At 44.2% G+C, this 24,340-nt stretch overlaps 1 protein-coding gene across 1 annotated transcript in view; it reads left to right on the top strand.

Annotated features, from left to right (window-relative positions):
• DNAH9 (dynein axonemal heavy chain 9) overlaps window positions 1–24,340 on the top strand; it is a 167,645-nt gene that overhangs the window by 118,295 nt on the left and 25,010 nt on the right. Inside the window, exons 56-58 of the mRNA XM_030506447.1 lie at window positions 9,914–10,107; window positions 12,894–13,042; window positions 17,251–17,378. Of these exons, the coding sequence (XP_030362307.1) occupies window positions 9,914–10,107; window positions 12,894–13,042; window positions 17,251–17,378 (471 nt within the window). The remainder of the gene's footprint in view (window positions 1–9,913; window positions 10,108–12,893; window positions 13,043–17,250; window positions 17,379–24,340) is intronic.

Here is a 24,340-nt window from a genome sequence, read left to right as displayed (position 1 = left end):
AATAGTAGCACCTGCGGAAGCTCTGGAGCAAGGGGAGATATGAGCAAAGGACACAGTCATTAGCCTCAGTGCAAATACAGCCTCTGGGTCATTGAAGGGTTAGTTATGAGCAGGAAGGGAAGAAAATGGTTTCATTTAATGAAATTTGTGCCTTTGCTGAGTCCCTGCCTTTGGTGTTCAGTAGAGTTGGTCATTTCAGTTCTAAGGCCTGTCTTTTGCAGGTACTTAATAGTGACCTCTTGAGAAGTCAGCAGTATTTTTTACTCTTAATGAGATTTTCTGTCTTTTTTCTATTTCCTTTAGTACAGTCTGTTATACTTCCCTCACCCTCTGTGTTCCCTGTACTTGGCTTGAAAGATTTCATTTCTATTGGTACTTCTGAAAAAGGTTTTTGTGTACATGCAAGGTTGTCCATTTGTCCTGACTTGGCTGTTGGTTACCTTACCAATAAATGTATGCACACACCTTAGATCCCAAATGTACAATGATGCTACTGCTTGAACTGCACAGGACATCAGGACACAGCCACGTCCAATGACCGTTTTGATGTTCTTGTTACGTGATGTTCTTGTTACGTGATTGAACTTAACATAGAATCAGTGTGGAGATTGTCCTCTGTAGGGTTTTCCCCCCATTTTTTGCTTCTTTCCTTCACTAGGTCTTCAGTGTCATGAGATGAGGGTGTTGATGCCTATATTTAGTATTCTCTGAATTGATACACTGTGGTCTCTTCAACCATGTGTGAAACCCATTCTGCTTGTTGAGCTGTTCTTCAGTTACCCACAGGGCTAGGACAGACAGCTCATCATGGTTCTGCTCTGATCATGGATACAGAAATGACATCACTGGGTTTTTTGTGGTTATTGGGTCTTGCAGACTATGTCTAGACTAACAAATAAAATGGTCCAGCAGTTGTTTTCTGGCTCTGTCAGCATCTAAATCCATACAGTGAAAGTCCCCTCATATCCCAAACCAGGTTGCTTGCTGTGAGCAGTCCCTGGAGTTTCCTGGGCTATGTCCAGGCATTTTGTGAGAGCAGATGAGTTCTCCAAAGTCAAATGTGAGCCAGCAAGATACTAGCAAACTGTGTGGCTCACAGTAAGCTCATGCCTGGACCTGTTCTTTAGCCACAGATTCAGGAGCAGATCAGCAGGCAAGAAAAAAGTGCGTGTCTTCTCGCTGTATAGGTGTGCTGGGATCTGAGATGATAGGCAGATAGGCACTCCTCCTTCCCATAGTGTGAGGCAGCCTTACTCTGGAACAGCTTTATAGATGAGCCTCACACAAGGCATAGTTACGCATCTTCTGTTCAGTGCCAGTGCTCCTTAGGGGTTCAGCAGAGCAGTTTGTATTCGCCTAGGAAAGTTCATATGGACGTACCCAGAGTCAAGCTGGGCTCTTCTTGAGCTTCACTGCTGCTAATAAAGCTGGTGGTCATGCCCTTCTTGCCTTCATTTTCAAGGTTGCCTTGGCTGAAACCATGCCTTTTTAGGAAATGAAGCTCATTCTCAGGCCACTGAGAGGTTGGGTGAATGGATTTCCCTGTGACCCCAGTGATCTGTGCTGTAAAATTCTCCCATGTTCCAGCTCCTTCCATGCCCTTCCTGGAGACCTGTGCCCATGTTGCCTTCTGGTCTCGTGCCTCCTGCAGAACTGGGGTCCCTGGTTAACTCTGTGTGCATCTGGCTCTCCGCAGCAGCGTGTTCCCGCGGGCTGGATGCAGGCAGCTCTGGGTCTCCTTTGCACAGACGCTCATTTCCCAAGTCTGATTTTCTTTGTGATATTTTCTGCAGTGCTGCTTCTTTGCTGAATGCGGATGTGTCCCATAGGATAAGTGAAGCTAGTTAATATACAGCAAGAATACACCTGGCCAACTTGGATTACTTCTTCATCCCAATCATTTCCCTCAGCTTTTGCTGAAGAGGAAGGATTTTCATTATGTAGATATGAAAACGCTGCTGAAAGGGCATTGTTTAATAAATGTGATGTTGAATAATGAGCTCTAAATACTGAATTCAGCTTTCGAGGAGGAGAACAGCACTAGACAAAGTAGTATATTAACTCCATATTTATAATTCTGCAGAATGCAGATGATCAGATTGTGTGTGTGGCTCAGGAGATAAAATACCGAATCACAGTTTGCATTTCAGAGAACTGGGGCTTTTTGTGACAAAAGAGCAGTAATATCTCTCCCAACTTTCACTTTTTGTACTTTCTAGACACTGAGATTTTTCATTCTTGTCAAAGATTCATTGTGACACAATCTGCTGCACTCTTTGTGCATAAGCAAAGTCCTTTGATTGGGCTGGTCAGATAGGAAGGGCTTTCATAGGTTCCCATGTACATTCAGAATTATTATTATGCCAGAAAGTCATAGTCTTAATTAAATCTTTTCCATTAACTCAGTTCTTCAGATGTTCAGCCATTCAGTGCATCTTTGATAGAAAACAGTGATTATGACCCTTCGATGTGCATTTATCTGCTTTCATCTAGAAGTTTCCTAAGGCCATTCGTCTGCCCTCAGTAGCACTCAAATCTTGCAGAAGTATTCCCAATGTCTCACAGAATTACTGCTTGAGAACGTTTTACCTTTTTTGTTTCCTTTCCCTTTATGGCCTGCTGGCCAACTGTCTGATGCTTATCTGAAATACAGCAGAGATTTTGATCACATCAGAGATTTAAAGGCATACTTTGTTGGTTTGATTGCAGAGTGGAAACTGAGTTTTTCTAAATGCCTCTACAGCAATGTTGTCCTTCGCTCTTAATCCACCCATGACACAAAGCCTGCTGTCAGCTGGTCATTTTGAATGTTAAAGTTCTTTCACCCTCTAAATAGAAGGAAAGAGAAGTAATTGCTTCATCAGAGATATTTTTTAGACATCAAATGTATCTTTTTTGGACATTGTATAGCTTTTGAAATCCTATTGCTTTGCTTAAAAAGTAGAAAGAATACCAGTTGCAGTGCACTTCTGAAAAGATGCCAGTGGACTGTGGAGCCAGGAGGAACAGCAGAGAGGTCTGATGGCCAAGCTCTGCTAACTACTAAGGGCATGCAAGCAGTCATCCTGGTTTGGACAAGGTATACTGTGCCTAGATGTATAAGATGCTTTTGGAAAGGCAATGAAGGGAAATGGCTCCTCTTTATTAGTTCTTCCTTTTGAGCCCAGATCTGCCATAATGGACCTGTTGGAGCTCCTTATTGCTGTAATGTGGCAGAGCTCAGGAACGTTTCGTTTGCATGATAGTGCTGGTTCACATAAACAGCTCTGAAGACTGCAGATTGTGCTCAGCTATATTTTGACTGGGAACAATCTCTGGAACCCTGATGGTAACACCAAGGCTTTACCTGCGTTGGGGCACATGAGATTGCCTTTTTGTAGAGGGGTTCCTGGTCTCCCTATTATTCCCACATCACAGTGCATCAGTGGACCACAGTATCACCAGTACCTGAATAGGAGCATCCTTGTGCAGTGGATATAGTCTGACAGAGCATGGGGACGTGCTTTTCACTTCACTCAGAGTTGGCCACACCTCTGCTGGAGTCTGATTTGATCTTTGAGTATTGCGTTTTAAAGAAGGTCCACACCTTCTGGAGACAGGATAGAGGAGAGCAGCGAGAAGTGAAGCTGAGCTCTCCCACTCCACGAGACATATTTTCTCTCTAAGTTTTGCTGTGCACTGGTCCATGGTAATGGCCCATCTGTGATTTATAACAGCCAAATCCAGGGAACTTCTCGGAAATACACAAGTACTACCCTTCAGCTGCTATCAGGGACCCACGGCCAGCTGCTGGTCCTCTCTGTGTCCCTGATTTGCTGGAAAGCATCAAAGAGTGAAAAGGAAAGACAGAGAGTGAGGCATGGCAGAACAGCCTGACTTCCCAAGGTCCGTTCTGAAACCTCTCTAACAACCTTTGCAGAAAATGCAGGAAAAATGTCAATATGACCCCAGCTGTGAAACAGCTCAAGCAGAATTTGGTGGGTGGTTGTAAACAACTACAATACAATGATCATGGCTAAATCTCATTTCCTATCCAGTGGGCCTGTATGTAAGAACGTACTAGTAGGAAGGAGTTGAGTGCTGAGGCCATTGCTTTCTGATTTATGATACAGGTTTCACTAGGAATTTTCCAGGGAAAGGTAGCAAGATCCAATCCGTCACTCCTCAGACCCCTTCTGTCATCCAAGCACCAGGTATCTGCATTTTCTGATGCTCTAGGAAGGATGCTACAGATAAACAGAAGGATGTTTTTGTATAGTGACATGTCATGGCACTATGTACTTTTTAACCCCAGTATCATTTAGACATGGGGAAAAAGCAAGGATGAGTTTGAATGGAGACAGGGGCACACAGTGCAGTGAGCTTGTCAGGCAGCTTCTCTGAAAGAAATAAGGAGGATTAAAATAATCTTTTTTGTGTTGAGGGGTGATTGAAGTTTGGCAAAACCATCATCTCTTTATTTGTACCTTCAGTGGAGATTTTTCTTATGAGTTGGATAATTCAGGTAGTGCAGCTAAACAGAAAACAACACCTTCAGTGAATGAATAATACAACCCAAAACCTAGTATAGGAAAAATGGCAGATAATCCATCATTTTCTACATTAATCCTTCTAATTAACAGCAGTATTCAAATGGAGTAATTCATCTGCCTATATGTCTCCTTCCTGAATGATCCAATCTATCAATTCAAGCCAGATGCAAGTCTGACTTTACCATTCTTCCAGGAGCTGTTTTCCTCTTACTGTGGGGATGTTGGTTTTCCTAACAACATTTGGGCCACCTGCAGAAAATGAAGGAAAGAAATAATGAATATTTGCAGAAACCTATCTGAGCAGAACTCACAGTGTGCATGGACAATGTAGGACCTTCAGAAGGTGCTTTGAGAACACATGAGGTTGTTCCCAAGCATCAGGTGTTCATCCAGCTGCTCTGCTTCAACCCTGTTGCAAAGGTTCCCATAGGAACTGCTTCAAGCTCTACAAGCCCATGTACAGGCAGCTGGGAAGCCAAATTGTGGTGGGACTTTCCCAAACCTCCCTGAGAACCTGTGTCCCTCAGGTGCACATCATCTTGACAGGAGAAGGCAGCCTCAGGGTCACTTGCAGAACTGCTGAGCACTGTGAGCTGCTTTGTGAAGCCTGCTCTGCTTAGAAACCGTGTAACATCATTCAGAAAACCCCATCTCCCTAATTTTGCAAGTGAAATTGTGACTAATCATTAGGATTTAATAATCTCTCAGATGATTACAACTGTGAGAATAGGAACTATAATTTCTTTCCGGTGTTGCCAAGTTGTGTGATTTTTATAAAGAGACATTTGATGTTCAGGGTGTTCTATATAGACTTCATTTTTGTAAGAAGTAGAGGGTTTTGGGGTTTTTTACAAAAAGAAAGCTACATAAGAAGCTAAGACTGAAAGTAGGAACTGGGAATAGCCTGAGGAGTCAGAGAGCAAGGACAGCTTCAAAAGAAAATATCGCATTTCTTTTATCATGAGTTCATGGTGTCTTTTTAAGAACAAGTCTCTTGGCTGCTGGGGAACTGGGTGTTAGAAGCTCACTCTGGCAGCACTGGTTTGACTTGCACTGTATTATTTTCAACACTAGTTATGTCAGTGCAGAGCATGGTAATGAGGTGCTGGTTTGACTTCCCTTGCCCCAGAGCTGTTTTCAAGTCAGATGACTCTGGAGGAGGGTATTTTAAATTATGGAAATAGCTGAAAATACAAAATAATACTTTATTTTAAAGAATATTTTCCTTTAGAGCCTAGGGGAAGAAAACATGGAGAGAATATATTGTATTTTTCTTTAGATTTTATGAAGAAATGCCTAAACTTCAGGCCAGTTTTGACCAGGTGGTGTCCTTAGAATAACTGCCTTTAGTGATAAGAGCAAGTGTTTGCTGTAATATATTCACAAAAGCTTGTTGTAGTGTATCTGGCCCTGGGAGATAAACTGCATGAAGCAGCAATGACATCAGACCAAAGTTGTTCTTTTCACTAAAGACTCAGCCCATCCTCTGGAGGCAGCAATCAGTGAGAGGAATGCAGTGTGGCATCTCCTCGTGGTGTCCATCTGCCTGAGAATTCTCCCAAGACACTGCAAAGATACCCTCTCACTTCATTGGCTCTGAAGGGCCATGTGTCAAGGACACCCTGTGAGCACACCAGCAGTTGCAATGGCAACTAGGATTTCTTTCTCAAAGCCAATGGCTGGTGCATGTTGTGTTTCCTACAGCTGTGGGGAAAAAAGAGAACGCATTTGAATGTGTGAAATTTACACATCTGCTGACATACCAGCTCCAGTTTAAAGCTGGTTCTGACATAGATGAGAAACTGCCAAAGAAAACCAAAGTGCTAAAGCAATTTGTCTGTGATTCAGTGAATGAAAAACCATTTTATCTGAGAAAACAACCATCCTTGCCTTGACATGGTGTGAAGAGACCTGTTTTGCTGGCAAAGTCTCATTCTGGGATAGAAACTCAAGACTCCACTGTTTCCAACAATCAGAGCTGATTAGAACGTGGGTTGCAAAGACAGGAACTTGAGTCGTCCAGCCCTTTTGATCGTGTTTTATTTTGATCAATGTTTTTTGTCTTTCTCAATTCCCATGACAACTCTAATTGTTGCATTCTTCACTGTGTTGGCAAAAATAGCCGCACAGCACAGGTTGATGTGTTGTACCCATCTGCTGAGGCAACGTACCGTACCTGCTTTTCCTCCTGCTGCTTGGAAACGGTGACACATATTGTTGGTCTAAGTTTCTTGGAAGATTTCACAGCAGAGGTATTGAAAAGCAATTAATATTCACAGGAAGATTACTGATTGAGATAGCTTTCACTGCACTGGCTTTTAAATAGCAGCGTCTCTTATTAATACCATCACTCCTAATACATGCAATTGAAATTGTTGACTAATGAAAATTTTCATGTTAATTTATATAATACAGACTTTATCCTTGCAATTAGAGCTTGCTTGTTGCTGCAAAGTGTTGTTCAGGGAGAGGGAGCCTATCATCTCTGATTACGTCTGTCATTTAGGAAGAAGAAAGCAATTTTTCACAGTCTCCCTTGTTAACATCAACCAAGAGACTTCTCGAAGCAACAGCAGCCAAAGTTCTGAAGTGGTGTTTTAAGTAAGTCACTTCCAAAGCTGACAGTGTGTAAGATGTTCTATATAAGCACTTGCACTGGCAAATCTGAATTCAACATTTGCCACTGTATTGTGTTCAGCAATGAGAGGTGCATCAAACATATTTGCTGCTGCAAGGACAAGGTTTTGGCAGATTAGGATCCATGGCTTTGTTCCTGTGAATTTCAGTTCCTCAAGTTCTGTGCTCCGGTTTCTGGTTTCCCACAGAAAGCAGGATATGGCACTGAATTTGGAGCAGGTTCTTCGGTTGCTGACATTTCTCCATGTTGGTGCTAATCCATACATGAAAACAGCATCTAGACACCTCCAGAGGTTTCTTCCAAGCATTGCTTCTGTGATGCTGTGAGTGTATATTTAACAAATGTCCTGGGTCAGTGGCACCCATTGGGAACAGCTTGACAAACTCTTTCTCTCTGTCATCTACAGTCATTCCCACTGCTAAAAACATGAACTCATTTGTTCTAAGAAGCCCCTTTTTCTGACACCTTCTTTCCCTTTGTTCACTCTCTGTGTTGAAGTACAGCTTGTAAGTTCAGTCCATCAGGAAGAGCAAAGTTTTACATTGCTCTTGTGTTCTCACTGGGAAGCCTTTCCAGAGGGAAAGCGTGGCTCTCCTGCAGTTTTTAGAGCAGGGTGGCCTTCAGTGTCTTCTGCCTCATTTGCAACAGCACCATACCCAAGGCAATCCCTCAGCACTCCTGTCAGGGCTCTTGCATGACTCTCAGAGTGTCACACCAGCAGTTTTCAAGGTGCTTCCTCAGTTGCTTTCCATAGTGAAGCTGTACAGGATGTGAGCTGAAACATCCGTGCTGCAGAACACCTCTGCCCCTCAAGAAGCTTCTGCTTCGCTCTGAGTGTGCCCTTCTGTTTCTGTAGAAAACAGCTAGTTCACCATCTTTTATACTTCACTTGTCTTTTCCACTTCATATTCAACTGCTGACAGCTTCAGATTATGCAAAACACTCTGAAGATGTTGGTTTCAGCGAGAATTTTGCTCGACATCCAGAAGAACCTTACAAGCTGTACCATACGCTTTGCACTGCTTCTAAGAGAGATAATTTGGATTCTTTACTTCTCTGCATAACATTTATAGTTGCCATGTTCTAGCTACAAAATGTAGCTACATTTTCTTTGTCATCATAGTTTGTTTACTGCCTTGCTCAGCTGTTCTTTGGGGCATTCTTCAGCTACCGGTTTCTGCCACAGACTTGTGGCACCGAGACATTAATCTTTACATGCACTTAGCAAGTATATATCTGCTTTGATTTTGGCAGTGGCACAGTGTGGTATTCATGCTTATACAAAGAAATATCCCACCCATTTACAGTTTGCACTGTGTTTATGGCTCCATGGTTACCACAACTGCATGGTGAAGGCTCAGCACCGTGGTTTCACAACGTGTGCGCCAGGCTGTGCAGGTAGAGAGGAATACACACAGGGGAACAGTGAGAGAAAAATAACCGCGTGTGCATAAAGATGAAGATAATTAACATTCCAACTGTGAAATATCCCTTAAAAAGCCACTTTTGGTGAGCATGGCATGTCAGAGCCTCTGTTGAGCTTTGGAGACTGAGCACCCTGGATACAAAAGCACATTTTTCCACCAGTTGTTGTGATTTCTGCTGCACAGTTCTCTTTGCATCTGTTGAAGCAGTGCAGAGACTGTTTGCAGACTTGCAGCTCACAGGAATACCAGTGATGTGTTCTCCTGTCAGACATGGGCTCAACTTTTCCAGTTCCCATCCAAATCAGGCATTTCTGGATAACTGACAGTAGCAAATGCTTGTCACCCGAGATGTTTCAGTTCTGGTTTCAAAACAGGAGAGCAGATTTCTCTTCTCCTTGGATTATAGAGAACTGCATTGTGGATGATGCCAAACTCTTTCATCCTTCCCTGTATTGTCACTTCCAAGCTCCCTGTCCCAGTGGCTGTGCTGCAGGGGTGAAGGCCTGGGTGCCACCAGTGGCTTAACTGGCCGGGCATGGGTGTCAAGGGCATTAGGGAAGGCTGTGTTAGGTGCAGCATGATTTCAGAGCTGGCATTCTGTGGGCAGCCTTGACACACTTGCCAGTTTAGACCTTCCACAAGTATGAAACTGTCCTCAGTCCTACTTCCCTGTGGCCTGTGTTGATTCCTGTTCACAGTGTTGATTCCTGTTGAAATTACATGTTGATACCTGCTCACAGTGTGTGACAACGGAGTTGGGAAAAGAATTGACAAAGCCTGATCCTGGTGGGTTTTTGGCTGTGCTTTCCAGGCTCCAGCTATGACCCTTCTGGTGCAGCAAAACATGAGCAGTCACTGGGGCTGTTCAGCCTGGAGAAGAGAAGCTGTGTGGGGACCTCAGAGCAGCTTCCAGTATCTGAAGAGGGCTACAAGGATGCTGGAGAGGGACTCTTTGTCAGGGGCTGGAGCGATAGGATAAGGGATAATGGGTTCAAACTTAAATGGGAGATTTAGGTTAGGTATGACGCAGAAGTTGTTCCCTGTGAGGGTGCTGAGGCGCTGGCACAGGGTGCCCAGAGAAGCTGTGGCTGCCCCATCCCCATCCCTGGCAGTGTTCAAGGCCAGGTTGGACACAGGGGTTTGGAGCAACCTGCTCTAGTGGAAAGTGTCCCTGCCCATGGTGGGGGGCTGAAACTGGATTGTGGGTTTGGGTTCTTCCAACCCAAACCATTCTTTGATTCTATGATTAATATTAGAAAAACAGTTCAGAAGCATGTAGGATTGTTCTTCTGAAGACCATCCTTGAATTTTTCCAGGCTCTCTCATCCATGGAGGAATTCAGAAACCTGGATCGGGATATTGAGGGGTCTGCAAAACGGTGGAAGAAATTTGTTGAATCTGAGTGTCCTGAAAAGGAGAAGTTCCCTCAGGAATGGAAGAAGAAGTCAGCTTTGCAGCGCCTGTGTATAATGAGGGCCATCCGGCCCGATCGCATGACCTACGCTGTCAGGTACGGGCACTTTCCCACTATCTTGGGAATGCTCCTGCTTAGGAGGCAACTTTTGGTCGGTGTTTTTGAGGGAACAGGAGTTATTCAGGAATATGTTTAGTTTTATTCATTATAGAATGTGAGTTCTGCAGAATGGTTTCCTATAAAGGAGTCTGCTCAATGAGTCCCCTCTGAACTCTGCAGGATGGTCAACACATTCCATTTAACTGGAGTTTCTTGCTTAAGGAGATCTAACCCCAATATCACCAACAGCAATGGAGTAGTAAAACTAACACTGGGTGAGGAGCAAACATGCCCGGTCAGAAATGAGAATCGTCATACACATCTGCTAGAGTCTTTTAATCATCAGTGTAACTTCTAGAGTTCATTAAGATCTATTTTAGTTACTAAATCCTTTATGGCTCTTCTTTAGGCACAAGAATCAAGTGTAGAAGTAAAGTCTTAGAGACGTTTTCTCTTTTTTCCTTTTTTTTCTCCTGTAAATTGCAAAATTTATGTGATGCTACTTCTGAAAGTTGTAGTTGTGAATTATGGAGTGAAGGTAACCAGGCGAGTCTAAACTTTATGGAGGTACGCAAAAGCAATATGCTTGTTCCAGAAGAAACTAAAGGTCTTTCACCCCATTAGGATTTGGTTTTAACTTCTCTGTCCTACTAGTCTATGATTTGACATTTCTGCAATGTCTCTCATGCTACTGCCTCTCAAATAGTTTACATTGCTCCAGCGTCTGGTGTGTGCTCCAGCATCTGGTGTGTGCATGTAGCAGTGTATGAACTAGATTTTGTGTTTTGCTTTAAAATTCACAGAGAAATGCAGACAAGACTGAATGACACCTCCCTTTGATCAATGTTGTTGTTTTATTGAATGAAATACTATAATTTATGACAATCATAAAATTCTTAACCATCTTTTTAGTTCTTACTCTGTTAGAGCTAGATTCTCCATGTGTTCTTGCAGCTGAAAATACTGCTTTTCCTGTTGTTGTTTGGTTTAAGTAAAATAAGCTCTCGTCTTTCTGAACTTTAAAGTGCATAATTCGTTGAAGCAAGTTAAATTCATTTCTTTCAATCAAAATGGTACTCACACAGCTCAAAAATAACTAAAACATAAAGTTTTAGCACCTTTCATGTTCCTCTTTTGTGAGAAGGTAATGGAATCCAGGTTCAAAAGCTTGGCTGGTTATACAGTAACAGCTCACAGCACCTTCGCTTGTAGGTGCTTGTGACTAAAATTCTTCTTCTACCGTACTGATGATCAATGGACATCACTAGTATTCCTTACCTTCCTGTCTCTTGGAGAGTCCTGACAAGTACATTTTAGGAGTCATGGAGTAACTTGGTAAGCTAAACACAGGCTACCTGGGGTATTTTAGATGCATTAGAATATCCCTACATTGTTCAGCAAGGTGCAAGACCCTTTATGTCCCATGTCATGTGTGCCAGCTCCATGAAGATGGCCTAGGAAGCTCTTTGGTATCTGAAATGATCCACACCTATACAGGATGCATGCATTTTGCTGTATTGGAAGTTAGTTTTTTCAGCCACTCTTCATAGCAGATCCCTGAGGATATTTGCACAGGCTGTTTTATCCCCTAGGCCTGAGGAGCCTTCAGAAGAAACCATTCTTACCTGACTGCTTAGAGCATAGGTGGGGGCAGTGCTCTATTATCCACCACCAAGAACCATAATTTCCTCATTAAGGATTTTCTAGTGTAAATACCCATTTCATCCTTCAATCTCATAGAAGAACATCAGCAACGATCTTCTTGCAACACCTTGTGCTTCCTCATCCACAATGAGGTCAGATCAGTCCAGCATCTACTAGCAAGGTATAACTTGGTCAAGGTGAAGTTATACCAATGAGGAAGCTTTTCCTTTTGCAATCCCACACGAATTTCTATTCCAGTTGCCTTTCACTAGTCCTTGAAGGAGACTCTCAGCTCTCTTAGGATTTGACTGCTTTATTGTTGTATCATTTACCAGGTGAAAAATGTTTCTCTTCCCCATGATTCTGAGGTTTCCAAAAGGCTTGAATCATGCATCTGCACTAGAAGAGTAACTCATTTCCAGGGTTTGAATACAACATTCCTAGCTTTGGATCAATGTTCACTGCATCCTCTTGTTCTAAAGCAGTGATTTTGGAAGCTCACCCTGGGGAAATTGAGCCTGGATGTTCTCCATGTGCTGTATTCTGTTCAGCAGCTGCTGTGGAGCTGAGCTTTTCCCTGTTCACTCAGTTGTATTTTGCCTTGTGCCTCTCACACAGAGGCTAAGCTCCACGTGCCAGATATCCTCAGAGCTCTTCCCTTTTATCTTTCCAGAACAAAGTCATTTTGAAAATCCTCTGGGCTTTCTGTGACTTTTGGTGATAAATCCAAAGGAGTGCTCTTTCCTCTCGAAAGCTGTATGTATTACAAAGTACATGGCAGTTTCCTATACCTTAACTTCTTCTCTCCTGAAACACCTTTGTCAACATCAAGCCAGTATTTAACTTCTGAATGCAGTGTTGGGCTGGTAGGCCCCACTGTTTTCCCTTCTCCCTTCCTTTCATTTCTCAGATATTGGTGTGCCATGTGTCATTTTACCCCTGTAAAAAGTGCCAAATATTGGTACTGAGTGCTGACTCCTGAAGCCCAGCCTGCAGATCCTCTCTGATCTTATTCCATGCCCATTTAGTTTCTATTTTGTTTGAATCAGCAAAATCAAAACTGATTAATGGGTTATTTGCAGGGGGATGTGTCTTTTCTGAACAACGGGGGACTGGCAACACTGTTTTCTTTCTGGCAGAGATTTTGTAGAGGAAAAGCTTGGCAGTAAATACGTGGTAGGGAGATCCCTGGATTTTGCAACAACCTTTGAGGAATCGGGACCTGCAACGCCAATGTTCTTTATCCTGTCCCCAGGAGTCGACCCACTGAAGGATGTGGAGAAACAAGGTAAACCAATCGTGTCTCTAGGCATACCACAGCATTGCTTTTTATCTTCTGTGTAATTATCTTGGCATGACATTCTTCTGTTGTTTTGGGTTATTTCCCTCATCTCTTTGTAGATAATAGAGTAATCTGTTAAAAATAGATAATTGTGAAAGGATGTGATTGGGTTTTGGGGGCGTTTTTCAATTTTTTTCTTCAAGTTTTTTGGATTTTCATCTAAAGTTTAAATTAAACTTGTCTCTTTCCTGCATTGCCTGAATTCCCAGCGTGGTTCACACTGCAACAATTTCTGACTTGGTCTTGTACACAAGCTATAATTTACATCAGATTTATATAATATGCTGTCAGATAGCTTGCTTTTTGCCAAGACAGGTTAGACCAGATGATCCTTGAGGTCTCTTCCAACCTGGTGTTCTATGATTTGATGGTTCTGTGATAGCTAAAAATAAAAAACAGTCCCCTATACCAGTCTGCTGGTTAGTGGTGGAGTTTCCAGTTTTTAATCACATCCTTCCTAAGTTGGTTTTGGTGTGGATGGTCAGATGTAGTGCTGCTGGCTGGCTTCAGAGCCAAAGGGGTGTCTTTAAGGTGCTTTATTTGAGAAGGCAGTGATTTCTGTTGTGCACTGACTGCTGTAGTCAGTGCCTGTGCTCTGAAGCTGCCAATGTGCAGAATTTGCTCTGGGTTTCAGCTCCACCATGGAAGAACTGCCATTTTCAGGCTCAATATGGCAATTACAGTAGGCTGGAAATGGGGTCACTTCTGGCTGTTGGGCACAGGTAACTGTGGTCACTTCTTTCCAGACTGTGGCAGTGGAGGGGCTCCATCCCTCTGGATGCCTTTAGGTACTGCTTTAGGGCTGGTCCAGATTGCCAGGCTCATCAGATGTCTTTTCTGCTTCTCCAGCAATGCACTCCACATATCTCCAAGACCATGTCTTATGGCCAAGCCCAGATGCTCCCTGCAGTGTGGAGTACGAGATATTTAAATTGCATTAATTATGTATCAGACTATTATAGCAGTGGAGCTGCTGCCTGGTTTTCAGTAGATAGGTCTCCAGACCAAACATCAGCAAGGCTGGCAGCCTCAGCAGAGAAACCAGTGACACTGAACTAAGCCATCACTCAGGAGAGTGGTGGAAGAACGCTGATCTGTGGATGTCTTTTCTTCTCTGTGATGCACTTTCTGTGGCATCCCAAAATAACGCTTCAGTCGGTCTTTACCCACATACCCACAAGCAGCTTCCAGAGACATTAAAGCCCAGAGCAGCCTGAGCCACAGGCCAGATCCCAGTTCTTGGTTGTAGGGAGTTTCTGGGTACTTTGCTTTCATGTTTCGTGCTCTTTCTGCCCTGACACCAGGTCTCATCATTGTGAATTGAAGGGGACACCCCTGAGGAAGGTCCTCTCATGTGCCTGGCTTTCTTTTGGAGCCATGTTGGTGATCCTGTTTCTCAATGTGTTATTTTCTTCAATGGGAAATGAAACACTAAAATCCAACCATGAATGGTTTAACTGGAATTGTAAAGCTGAGTGTAGCTGTGAGCACCTGGGGTCAGTCAGCCAGAAAAGTTACAGCAAGTAAAATCTAATGAAATAAAACTATTGCTTCAGTGCAGCTGCACTGGCCCTGATGCCTGTCATGCTGGGTTTGGGTTGGGTTCACTGGTCCATATTTTCTTTGTCCTTCATTAGGTTTCATTATTTCATTTCTGGCTAGATAATTCTGGCGAGTGGAAGATAGCTTCTTCCAGATGCTGCCCCCTCATGAGACCTTTCCTTGGCAACACGGGGAGGACCTTGCAGAAGCTCTTCCCTGTGAGGGTGCTGAGGCGCTGGCACAGGGTGCCCAGAGAAGCTGTGGCTGCCTCATCCCTGGCAGTGTTCAAGGCCAGGTTGGACACAGGGGCTTGGAGCAACCTGCTCTAGTAGAAGGTGTCCCTGCCCGTGGCAGGGGGTTGGAACTAGATAAGCTTTAAGGTCCCTTCAACCCAAAACAGTTTGTGATTCTATGAAACACTGTTGCGCTGGGGCAACCAGGCTTCACATCCCCTCTCCTCTCTAAGCCAGTGAGGAAGGAGGAAGGCTGCATCGTCTTCGGTGAGGCAGCAGCGCAGACTCACTGTGTATCCCTCTGCAGGCCCGTTCCTATCTCTGAAGTGGAAATAACAACTGATATTAACCTTATTATTAACCACCTGGTTTGAGGGAACACCCTGCCTTCTGGAAGCATGTGCCATCTCTTCCTGAGAGGGTGGGTCTTGAAGGCAGAGGAGGAGATTAGCAGCTCTCAAAGTTGGCAGCCACCAGAGATCGTGCGAAAGAAAACTGGAAATGGTACAATATGGGGAGAGCTGTATCCCAGGGAGTTGCTGTAGTAAGGCTAAGTAGAGAGCCTGAGCAACTGGAAGAGTTTGGATGTTTGTTTTACTTATGGCCATCTGTTTCCAATTTTGTACCAAGAGCTGAATCCCAAGTCTTGCAAGACAAATCTTTTCCTTGTTGTACTATAACACTTGGCTGCTTTTAGCAGAAATCAGGAATTAAGGGTGCACCATCTGCATGAAGGCAGATTTGCGTGCAGAGAGAAGTGTAGGCAATCCTGAGGCATCAGCATGTGGGACATGTGGGACTCCCCGGCTGAGCTGAACACATCCTCCTATCCTGCATGGAGCCAGTATGGATGTTGGTTGTTGGTTGGGATGCTTCCCTCTGGCAGCACAAATTGGTGCTCATCTTCTGAGGAGCACACGGCAGAGGTAACTTGCTCCAGGCATTTGCTACTCCCATGAGAAAAGTTGCAACTGGTGTCCCCTATCTCTGGATGATAGATTCAGAAAAGTCAACATGAGATCTTTAGCCATGATCACTTAAAGGATCTGAGGCACTGGGATGCTACAGAGAAATCAGTGGAGTCTGAAGGAGTATCACAAAGTGAAGAAACACTAAACAGCTGCCATCTGTCCTCCAGAGCAGGATAGTAAAATAAATGGGTTTTGGGAGCAGACCTGAGAGGCATTGCTCGAGCCCACAGGAAGCTCACACTTCAGCTACCTCCTCAAAACCTAGTGGGTTCCTACTTCCTGCTGGGTGTAGCACACACTGCAGGGTGAGTTTCCCCACAGAGCCATGTCTTGTGCAAAGCCTATTTAATCAGCAGGAAATTGTTTTCATTTTCTAGCACTGTAAAATGTGTTTTTACACAAGGTTGCAGGGGAATAACATTCTTTAAACAACGGGCACTTGGTAATAATGTACCTTTGTGTTGATGCTGCTCTGTAATTAGAAGTTGTTTGGAAGAAGCTACTGCTGCTTTCAGTGCGTTGGCAAGGAGGAGACAAGATAACTATTGACCTCATAGCAGCCTTCCAGTATCTGAAGGGGGCCTGTAAGGATGCTGGTGAAGGACTCTCTTTCTTAGACAAGGGGTAACGGGTTCCAACTTCGTTAGTGTTGGGACAAGGGGTAATGGGTTCAAACTTAAACAGGGGAAGTTTAGATTAGATGTAAGGAAGAAGTTCTTTACAGTGAGGGTGGTGAGGCGCTGGCACAGGGTGCCCAAGGAAGTTGTGAATGCTCCATCTCTGGCAGTGTTCAAGGCCAGGTTGGGCAGAGCCTTGGGTGACATGGTTTAGTGTGAGGTGTCTCTGCCCATGGCAGGGGGGCTGGAACTAGATGATCTTAAGGTCCTTTCCGACCCGAACTATTCTGTGATTCTATGATTATAAGAAGTGTGATAGAACTTCTGTGGGGGTTTTTGATATGACTGAACTCCTCACAACAGCCTTCCAGTATCTGAAGGGGCTACAAGGATGCTGGAGAGGGATTCTTCATCAGGGACTGTAGCGACAGGATAAGGGATGGTGGGTTCAAACTGAAACAGGGGAAGTTCAGGTTAGATCTAAGGAAGAAGTTCTTCTCTGTGAGGGTGCTGAGGTGCTGGCACAGGGTGCCCAGAGAAGCTGTGGCTGCCCCATCCCTGGCAGTGTTCAAGGCCAGGTTGGACACAGGGGCTTGGAGCAACCTGCTCTAGTGGAAGGTGTCCCTGCCTTTGACAGTGGGGTTGGAACTGGATGAGCTTTAAGGTCCTTTCCAACCTAACCCGTTCCTTGATTCTATGAACTCTGTCTCACACCTGCTGCATGAGCTCATCTGTGCTGTTTGCCATTCCAGGTATAAGTGCTGAATATCACTCTTCTTTTTTAATTTTAGGGAAGAAACTTGGTTATACGTTTAACAACAGGAATTTCCACAACGTGTCCCTTGGACAAGGTCAAGAGGTAGTTGCTGAACAAGCTCTAGATCTGGCTGCAAAGGAGGGTCATTGGGTCATCCTTCAGGTACGGTGTCTTTGGAAACAGTCCTGCTGCTCTCCCAGGTTGCCTGGTGCTGCTCACCTTAGCGAGGACAGGCTGTCATTCTTATCTGGTGGGAGATGGCACAAGGGATGATCTGTGTGACCAAAGCGGCAACCTGCTAACTGTCCCTTGCTGCTAGCTATTGCTTTTATCAGGCATTGCTGTTTCGATTTTCTTGCTCTTCAAGCCTTCTGAAGGGTGTGTAGTTGTGGAGAGTCATAGAACCATAGAATGGTTTGGGTTGGAAAGGAGCTTAAAGCTCAACCAGTTCCAACTCCCTGCCATGGGCAGCGACACCTCACACTACACCATGTCACCCAAGACTCTGTTCAACCTGGCCTTGAACACTGCCAGGGATGGGGCAGCCACAGCTTCTCTGGGCACCCTGTGCCAGCACCTCAGCACCCTCACAGGGAAGAACATCTGCCTTGTATCTAACCTGAACTTACTGTTTAGGTGTAAACCTACCACCCCGTGTCCTGTTGCTACAGTCCTCTGAGGGAAGGTTGTGCTACACTTTCCCGTGATTTTATTTGCTTCATGAGCAAATAAAGAGCTTTGTTAAGAGCTGTTAGACTGTTTCTCTCACTACAACTCAAGACTATCTATATATTTAAATGAGCAATGAGAACATGCACACCACCGCAGGGAAAGCAGGAGCTATCTGCAACGGTGCTGATTCCTTTATGCATCCCAAAACAGGTAAATAAATATTTGAAGCTCTTATCACAACACAGCAAAATGGTTCAGAGCCTTTTAGGGTGCAAAGGGAGCTCTGTCAAGTGCTCTCTCTGGAGCCACTTATTCAGTGAGTGCTTGGGATGCTGATACGCAGAGTCAGGGATGACAGCTCTCATTGCAGGTCTTGGGAACCCTCTGGTTTCCTAGATGTGGATTTTACAAACGTTTATTATCACTGAATTGGTTGGATAAAATGAGATTAAGACAAAGCTTTGAGTCCTGATCTGAGCCTCCAGGCTTTGGTTTGGATTTACATTGAATGCCATCGATATTCCGATCTTAATTTTAGCTTCTTTTGCAAGCTGCCTCTAAGGTAGACAATGCTGAGCTTTTCAAGAGCTTTGAATACAGATGGCTGCAATACTGGCATCTGCCTTTGAGGTGGTGGCAAAGAAAACATGCAGCTTTTTGAGACATACTCCATTTAGTCATGCAGAGTGAAGGTTCTTTTCTATAATGATGGTTAGATCCTGTAAATGATCTGTTAGCAGTGTCAGCTTCCATGTCTGTTGCTTCAATGGCAGCAGATGAGTACTATGGGCCTGAAGTGGTTTTATTTCATCCGTTCACATCTTCTCTCATGGTCAGAGCAATCAGTAAGAGGTCTCAGCAGACACTGAAGGTGAAACCAGAACAGCTACAGAAATCAGATTTATGGGAAAGACTAATTTGGATGGTTGGGCTAATGATTTTCCAGCAACACGCGCCAAGTGTGACTGTCTCTGGTGTCACAGAGCAGACAGGTTCCCTGTGAGCTTAGAGAGGAGCTTTGTTCAGCTGGTTGCTAGCAGGTTTTAATGCAAACTTGGCAGTCACAGCCGTGGCCATTGAGATGGGCTGCCTTGTGCCAGAGTTGGGTCTCCTCAGGGTCCATCAGTCACCTGGACTTTCTCTGGTGCAGTCATGAAATTGATAAAACTTTGTACATGTGCATATTCTAGTTCTGTGTTGTGCTTCGTTTGGAATAAAACAATATGGGCAAGACTGAGTTAAAACAGAGATCAGAGCTCTTCCTTTGTTTTTATAGTCCTAGACCTTCTAAGAAATCCAGGCAGTGAGGGCCCCACTAGGAACTGGAGTTGTGCCTTGGTGGCATTTCACTCTTGGGACAGACTTGGGAACATCCTGCGGGTGTTTGAGGCAAGGCAGTGCCATTTCCCTCCAGTTTCTGCATTTGGTGTCTCAGTTTAGGCACGTGGAGTGACATCAAAGCAATGGAACTTAATTGTCACCAAGAAACTGATAAAATCAGTATCCAAACTCATCACAGCAGGACTCAGCGGTCAAGAGTCTCACAAAGGATTCTTCTGTCATTTCACTCATAAGTAGGTGGATCATAACAAATGTTTGCCTTATGGCAGTTTATTCAGCAAGATCTTTCCTGCAAGGTTGTGTGGTGTTTTATTTGCACGACCTTTCGTGCAATGCTTGCACCTTGCAAACAGTTTCAGGAGTGTTTGTAGATCAGTTGCACAGGATTGGGAATGGCACAGACAATTCAATGGACAAAAGTGTCCCAGGATTTGAGAATTGTGGCATTACCAATGAAAGAGGATAAAGCAGACATCAAGAGGCAGCCAGGGTAATTTTGCCCTGGTAATCAAGCTCATTCTTTGGAGGCTGTATCCCACCCCTTGGACAGTTATACTCAGGCTTCCCATTTGCTTTTGAGTAAGCAAAAAAGCAACTGTTATGGTCACTTCTGTATTTTGGTATCCACTGAACAACTCAGCTCACGTGGAGTAGAGCTCTCCTTCCATCCACTGCATTTGCTGTCTGATATCAACTCATACACACGTTCTTAAAGACAAACACTTGATGTGATCACCTAGGTGGCTTTTACGCATGTTCATTACTGGTCCTTGATTGGAACCAGAAATAATGATAGTCAAGTATTCTGAGCAATAATGAGTTGGGGAATTAGATTTGTGGGGATTAGTTGTTAAAGGATATTGAAACAGTTAGGAAGTCCTTATTGGACTACAAAAGCAGGATCACTGTTGTGTTGGGAAGGTCTGCTGTCCTGGGACCAAATCCTTCTTAATTGTATTGACCAGCCAGTGTTGCCTTCTGGCATTGTAGGAGGCAAAAGGAAGAAAACTGCTTTGACATTCCGAAAATACACACAAGAAGATAAAAGCCATCACAAAAAAATCCACAAATGGAAACAAAAGCAGGGAGGGGAGATTGAGATTAGATATAAGGCAGAAGCTCTTCCCTGTGAGGGTGCTGAGGCGCTGGCAGAGACTTTTCCCAGAGAAGCTGTGGCTGCCCCATCCCTGGCAGTGTTCAAGGCCAGGTTGGACACAGGGGCTTGGAGCAACCTGCTCTAGTGGAAGGTGTCCCTGCCCGTGGCAGGGGGTTGGACTGGATGAGCTTTAAGGTCCCTTCCACCCAAACCAGTCTGGGATTCTATGATTCTATGATATGTGTAGTCTCCCTTGTGTAGGGAGCACTAAACTATAAGCTGGCATAAACTATCTCTGCCCGGTTTTCCTCTGTGGGCCTTCGTTAAAGCTTTTTGCTAAGACAGTAACCACCCCTATCACCAAATTCTGTTTATCCGCCTAATAGTAAAGAAACAGTGAAATTTGTTTACATATTTCCAGAGGTATGTCTGAATTAACTGATGTAGGGAAAAGGTCAGACATTAAATATTCTGAATGTAGTTGTAGTCTTCATCCATTGGCCAAAATGTCACTTCCCTCTCTTTGCAATTGAGTGAATTTAATTCTTGAGCATCTTTCCATTTCCACAGGTTGCTGCTTCGCTGGGTCAGATTCATGTACCAAATGGAATAACAAGGATATCCCAGGGCAAAACTGTGAGAGATTCAGGCATTGGCAGAGCCCTTCTTACTGCATTGTAAATACAATGGGGCCTTTTTCTGTGTACTTCATAACTAGTCCTAGCTACAAGCAGAAAGCATATACTGTCCTGTATGAGATGATACATTGTCCATTCAAAGCACACATAAGCATTTGGCACTAAGCCTCTGCTTCAGCAAAGAAGAGACTAGTTCTCCTTCCAGCCATAGTATCTTTTCATCCCTAGATATATGTAAAAGGAGAAATACCCACTCTTCCTTCAGTTCTTCTTCGTGATTTTCAGACAAATACTCTGATGGAGAAAGGTTTTGGATTTCAGAAAACCATCTTCCTTCCTGCCTCATGTCACAACAGCCATTCCCAGGTTTTTCCAATAGCAAATCCAGTTACAGACCAGCAAGTAATCTGAATATTGATCTGGGGTGGAATTAAGTTTCTATTGGGCTTTCAATGCCTTTGTAACTACAGCAATCCCAGTTTGGTTGTACAACTGCTATGGAAACCTCTGTCTCAGGACTAATTTTGGGTTAAAACACAAATGCAATGGGATCCTCCTGAAAATAAAGTTTACTTTTCTCCATTTCTTGAGCTTAAGCAAGCACTTGCCCTTTGCTGTGCATTTCACCTGCTCATCACTACCTACCTTTAAATCTTTTTGTCTTATGAAGTGAAATTTGGCAACAGAAGCTCCAGCATTGTCTTTAAAACTTTGGGGAGTTCAGGTCAGCCCAGATTCTCTGTACTTCCTGCTCTTTTGCTGTCTGGCCTGGCAAATCCCAGAAGTTTCCCCTACCGGTAATGGCTCCATTTAGGCTGAGGTCCGGATCTCACAGATGTGTGAGCAGGCGTTGGTGGTAGGGTCTGTGCTTATCCCTTTTGGTCCTGTAGTAGTATTCACACAACCATAGGGCTGCCTGTGGAAGGATGGAGCTGTTCCCGAGTATGTGTGGCATCTTCTCATGGGATGAAGCCTCACACTACCATTGACAGTAAGCATGGCAAGGGAAGGGACCCTCTGTAGAGCCCCCTGTTTCATATCCTATCACGATGCATTGCATATTAAAGTGCTGGGCTGTCCCTGGACTGTAAGGCCTAGCTTTAGATTTACTGTAAATGTGGTGACTATTTTCTGAGAGCATCTCACGAGAGAATGAGACTTTGAAAAAGCAGCTAAGTCTCATTGCTCCAGGAGGTGATCTGTGATAAGGCATGAAGGAGAGAGCCCCTTTCAGGAATGTGTAGAGTCTCCAGTTGCTCTCAGCAAAGGAAGCGAGAGCATCTTGGAGTGTGTGCTGCTTTATATATACGTGGTGCTATTTCTGATGGTTACCATAGCAACACTTGCATCCTGTGATATATGTTCTGCCTTGTGAAGTACAAACACACAGAGGTGCTTAGAAGTGAATTCCCAAAGAAAAGCATCTGGTCCTCCCCAGGTTCCTTCACGTGCAGCCCAGCTCTTGCCGCAGACCTGCATCCTCTGGTACCTGCTCTCAGTCACTCGTACGCCACAGCGTGAAGTGGGGCAATGACACAGGGCAAAGTACCATGCCACTGGGAAGTGTGCGTGGGATGATGTTTCAGATGTCTTTTTGCCGCCTTGTCAGCAGGATTTGGCCCTCCATTCATAAAGCAAGGTAATGAATTGAGACCTCTACCTATTTCTGCCTGCAGCACAGACCTAGACATAAGCTGTGAAAACCCAGAGATGGTAGGGAGTGGTCTTTTACCCTTGCACAACAGCTCTTTAACAGACCAAAACTCAGCTAAGACAAAAAAAATGGGATGAAGCCACAAATTACCTTGCTGTGTCCTGGGTAAATGTGTCTTCAGGGGTCTTATGGCACAAGAAGGAAGTAAAACTGTAAACTGTACTGTATGGTTTAGGGAGATAGTATTGGGAGTGCATGAAGCCCTGAGCCAAAAGAAGGTGGACAGGCTAAACTATCTCTTCTTTCTCCTGAATAAGATCTAGAGGTAACCCATGACACTGGTGGGAGGCAGGTTTCAAAACAAGCAAGAGGAGGTGGTTCTTTGATCAACATGTATCAGCTGTGGTTGGTGTTACTGCAGCATTGTCTGCGTTATGTTGTTATTGATAATTGACATATCATTCAAGTATTATGACCTCCTATGTTGTCATTAGTCACGTCCTGTCAGGTTGTGTTATCTGACTGCAGAGAATTCATTTGCAAAGTTTCCTTCAAAGCTGTGAATCCCCTCCACAGCATCTGTCTGTTTTTTACAGACATAGTCATTTGATGAAGTCAGGAATTCTTAGTGCCAACTCGTGTTTTGCTGAATATATTCCTCTTTTCCATCCCTTCTATCACAAAAGGATTGTGTAGAAATGCACTCCATTATCACTAGATTAGAAATATTCCCTAAACTGGCTGTTAAAAGGCAGTGATACCGACAAATAATGATCATTGGCGTCACATCAGCAGAAGCAAAGCAATTATTTTTCAGCCATCTAACAACACAAAAGCAGATGTAGGAAGAAACTACCAATTAAAGATGAAATGCTTAAGGTCAGGTATAGAGTATGATTACACAGATACTTAATGCACAGTTTTTCTTTTGCTGTTTTGTTGAGCTCTTTCCTTAAATTACTAAATCTCTGTGGCTGTTCAAAATATTTTGGTTACAGGTTTCGGTCCACTCCCACTTTGTTATTGAACTTGTGTTTTCAGAGCGAGTTGGTTGCCAGGACCTTGGGGATTACCTCATCCCATGAAATCCTAAATGCCTAAGACAAGCACTGGTGCATCAGTAGTCAGGTGTAATTGCATTTTGTCTACTGCCTTTCACAGAGTCATTGTTTACCAGAAGGCAATGCTCCAAGAGCATGGTTCCTTTGCTCAGGAATCTCCTCTTTGTCTCCCCCAAGCTCCCAAAATCCATTTCATCCATGTAAAATGAGCACAACCCTCCTCCTTTCAGGGAAGGAGACTGCATTTATGCAGTTCTAAATCAGAAATATTGTTCCCAGCCACATGAATCAGATTTGGGGCAAGAAGATGAGCAGATGCAAGGTGCATGGCTCCGCCAAAGAGCAATTCTCTTGAGTCATGTTTCTGAAGCAGCTGCTGTCTCAGGGATGGAGCCTTGACCTGTGGCAGGAGTTGTCTAGCAATTTATTGATTGAGATGAGTTCTGAGGCAGAAGCTCTTCCTGTGAGGGTGCTGAGGCGCTGGCACAGGGTGCCCAGAGAAGCTGTGGCTGCCCCATCCCTGGCAGTGTTCAAGGCCAGGTTGGACACAGGGGCTTGGAGCAACCTGCTCTAGTGGAAGGTGTCCCTGCCCATGGCAGGGGGTTGGAGCTGGATGAGCTTTAAGCCAAACCAGTCTGTGATTCTATGACAGTTAACAATCC

Source organism: Strigops habroptila, chromosome 14 (genome assembly GCF_004027225.2).
Source record: "Strigops habroptila isolate Jane chromosome 14, bStrHab1.2.pri, whole genome shotgun sequence".
NCBI classification, from domain to species: domain Eukaryota; kingdom Metazoa; phylum Chordata; class Aves; order Psittaciformes; family Psittacidae; genus Strigops; species Strigops habroptila.
This window is presented reverse-complemented; position numbering and strand designations above follow the sequence as displayed.